Genomic DNA, 3,521 nt, shown 5'->3' on the forward strand with positions numbered 1-3,521 from the left:
TCTCTTTCACATCAAAACCGATATGTATGCTTGTTGTCACGGGTTTTGTGAGGGTGTGTTTGTTTATAGAGCGGTCATGAGCAGGAAACAACGCGACAGTGTTGTGATGTTTCAGTTAGCTTATAAATCTGTAGCGCGTTCGAATAAAAGCATTTATCTTCAATGTAAGTCAATTTACGTGTCAACACTCACTGCTGTAAGAACGTTACAGACGCGTAGAACATTCGTCTGCATTGTTCTGTTATGGATGCGTTGTTACCTCCGCCAGGGGCTTGGCGGAAGTTATGTTTTCACCGGCGTGCCATGAGTGTTTGTGTGTTTGTGTGTTACCATGCACGTTTCAGTTCACTTCCGCTAGGTGCGCTGGCTGTAGACTTACAAACACGCAACTACAGGCTAAGGGGCAACCACAGTCAAGGGGCAACCACTTAATTAATTAATTAATTAATAAAAAATTTTACATTGAGAGAATTCAGCTGCCTTAGCGAAGGTCTGTGCTCTAGTTATGTTCTGTTTTGTGCTGTTCTGGAACTCTGTTAGGGTATATCAATTAGTAGAAGTTTTGTAAAGAACTGTTTAAGTCAATTACAAACCTGCTTGTGATTTTAGTTGTTGTAATGAATGTGTTAATAACACCGTATTCTGGCAATTAACACTGCTAATTAACTAACCTGTCACATTGAAAGATTCTGCTCTCTGTCATATCGTACATTTTCTATTGATTTGCACATCGTTGATGTCACTATTCAGAAAACATTATTAAACTTATTATTATCATTGTATTTTATATCATTTATTTATTCATCATTATTAAACTACTTAATTAGCTTCCTTGAAGGATCACAAAGAGCATCATCACCGATCAAAGCTGACAAGAAAGGTTTCAAAGACGGCCAAGAAATTCTTCGGAAAACACGCCAAGCAAGTATTCAGTATTGACACCACCATGCATGATGTGGTTTAAAATAACATTACTACTAATCTTATAATCTCATGAACACAAGACGAACGCGGGTCCATCTCCCTGTTTCTCTTTACTGTAGGCATACTAGCACGTCTCACATATTTCGTAAAAATATACTTTATTATGCACATTCAAGAATAAATCCTCATAAAAAAGTTCAACGATAAAATAGCAATTATTATTATCGCAAGAAGCGTGCGTGTTTTGGGTATATAAGTATGGGTAAATATCATGATATAATAATTATGTTATATTGCTTCATCGTGATCGTATTATGTTGCACTAATTGTAGTGAGTACGATTAGTATTCGCACGATTGAGTGTAAAGTAAGTTAAGTAAAGTATAGCATACAGTCGGCCTACCATGTACCATAGCGCGAGTTGCCAGGACGAGATGCGCTAGAAACCAGAATTCTACATTAAATATACACATTAACGCTAGACGATATTCGGCATAATATGTCATATAGCAATAATATATTAGTTAGACTCTATACATACGTCTCTCTCTCTATAATATATAATATATATATATAATCGTTGCTATGGTAAACGCTTGATTCGTTGCTAGGCGACCAGAAAATGGTGATGGTGCAGGCGCAAGGAGTGGCGGAGACTGTACGTTAGCAGACCCGGCGGAAGCAGTGGACGAGTCGATGGTAACACGGATCTTTCGTCAAACAAATGGAAATTTCGTCGACGACGAAGCGAACGCTTGATTTGTCGATGCGGACATTGCGATGTGGAGTGCATTAAATGATATTTTTAAATTGTATTTTCGCGCTAACGAGGACACAAGAGTAACTTTTGTGGGGATATCTATTGGCGCGGACGTCCATTTTATATTGACAACCAATAGGGCTAATGTGGAAAAATATATAAAATAACCAACATGGACATGATAAAAGATCGTATAATTAGTACGAAAACACCACCATTCTACAATATTAAGTATGTATTCATGTATTCATGTGAGATGATCTCTCATGATCTCATGATCCTCTTAACGGGGACGAAGGCGGTCAATTTTAATTGTTGATTTGATTATTGAGTTGATGACGTAAGCGTGAGGTTCACACACGAGGCGCTGGGGTCACTGACGTGTCACTGACGTGTCACTCGTCACACGCAGGAGAACCCGGACCCGGAATCGGACAGGAATCCAACCTCTCCGACACGGCTCCAATACAGGGTGATCGACGGAAGCAAACGAGAGAGTCCCAGAGATCTGAAAGTCCGTCCACACACGTGGGTCGGCAGTGACGCCGAATTCACGCAGAAGAAGGAGGATTCAGTCTCCAATGCCCTGCCGAAACTAAGAAAGATCACCATTCCCCGACCGCTGTCCAGTTTTACTCCCACTGGTGCGACTAGTCCACTAGAGAGGGCAGCACCGGCCACTAAACGCTACACGTATAACTCGCCGTTCGTTTCGGTGAGCATGAGGGAATTATATAGCGCGCAAAAATATGATCAAAAAAATGAGCAAACTGATCATATGGTTGAGCGTTGACGACAAAGCGCAATATACATCATATGCTAATTATCATATTTATCGTATTATAATTGTAATTTGCATTTATATTGCATTGTTGCAAAGCCTATCGTCTATCAGGAAGAAAGACTTTCACAGGCACGTCGCCTGAGAAATATTCAACCTAGTCAGGAGATGAAACCTTTTTATAATTTTTCCCAATTTTATGTATCAACATCTTCATTTGCCGCAATCATGCATATGTTCACTACTCTGGTTAAACACATGATTGCCTCGCCCGTACGCACGTGTATTCTGACGTCATAGGTCACAGAGCAGACGAGTGGAGCAGCGAGAGCGTCAGCGGCAGCAGCGCCACCGCAGAAGCGCTCCACTCTAGGTGGTGAACAACAGTAGATGGCGTCCATAGGCAACAGGCCTGAATAAGCATCGAACAGATATCAATTAAAAATACTCACATCTGCCTGTCTGGTCTTTTCTCTCTTGGGTCTGTCATGTCTGTCTGTCGTGTCTGGTCTCTCTTCTCTCTGTCTGTCCGGTCTGTCTGCTCTGCTCTGTCTGTCTGTCTGTTCTGTCTCTCTCGCCCCTCTTTCTCTTTCTATCTCTCTCTCTCTCGCTCTCTCTCTTTCTCTCTCTCTTCTCTCTTTCTTCTCTTTTCTCTTCCAACTCTCTCTCTCTCTCTACTCTGTCTGTCTCTCTCCCTCTCTCCTCTTCTCGATCTCTCTTCCCCCCTCTCTCTCTCTGTCTGTCTCTCTCTCTCTATCTCCCTGTTTCTCTCTCGCCCCTCTGTCTCTCTATCTCTTTCTCTCTCTCTCTCTCTCGCTTTCTTTCTCTCTCTCTCTTCTTTCCCCCTCTCTCTCCTCTCTCTCTCTCTCTCTGTCTCTTCGCCCTCTCTCTCTCTCTCTCGGTCTCTCTTCCCCCTCTCTCTCTCTGTCTGTCTCTCTCTCTCTCTCCCTCTGCTCTCTATCTCTTTCCCTCTCTCTCTCTCGCTTTCTTTCTCTCTCTCTCTCTCTCTCTCTTTCTTTTCCTCTCCCCCCTCTCTCTCTCTCTCTTCCTCTTTCT

General features: G+C 42.3%; 1 protein-coding gene across 1 annotated transcript; it reads left to right on the forward strand.

Moving 5' to 3' along the window:
- Window positions 1-1,535: 1,535 nt before the first annotated feature.
- LOC106813623 lies at window positions 1,536-2,855 on the forward strand (the record flags this gene model as incomplete). Its single annotated transcript, XM_014817808.1, has 3 exons — window positions 1,536-1,623; window positions 2,097-2,399; window positions 2,766-2,855. Coding segments are annotated over 3 exons (481 nt in total), but the record flags the coding sequence as incomplete, so codon positions are not given.
- Window positions 2,856-3,521: the final 666 nt, after the last annotated feature.

This window comes from Priapulus caudatus, unplaced genomic scaffold (genome assembly GCF_000485595.1).
Source record: "Priapulus caudatus unplaced genomic scaffold, Priapulus_caudatus-5.0.1 Scaffold801, whole genome shotgun sequence".
In the NCBI taxonomy this organism is placed as follows: domain Eukaryota; kingdom Metazoa; phylum Priapulida; class Priapulimorpha; order Priapulimorphida; family Priapulidae; genus Priapulus; species Priapulus caudatus.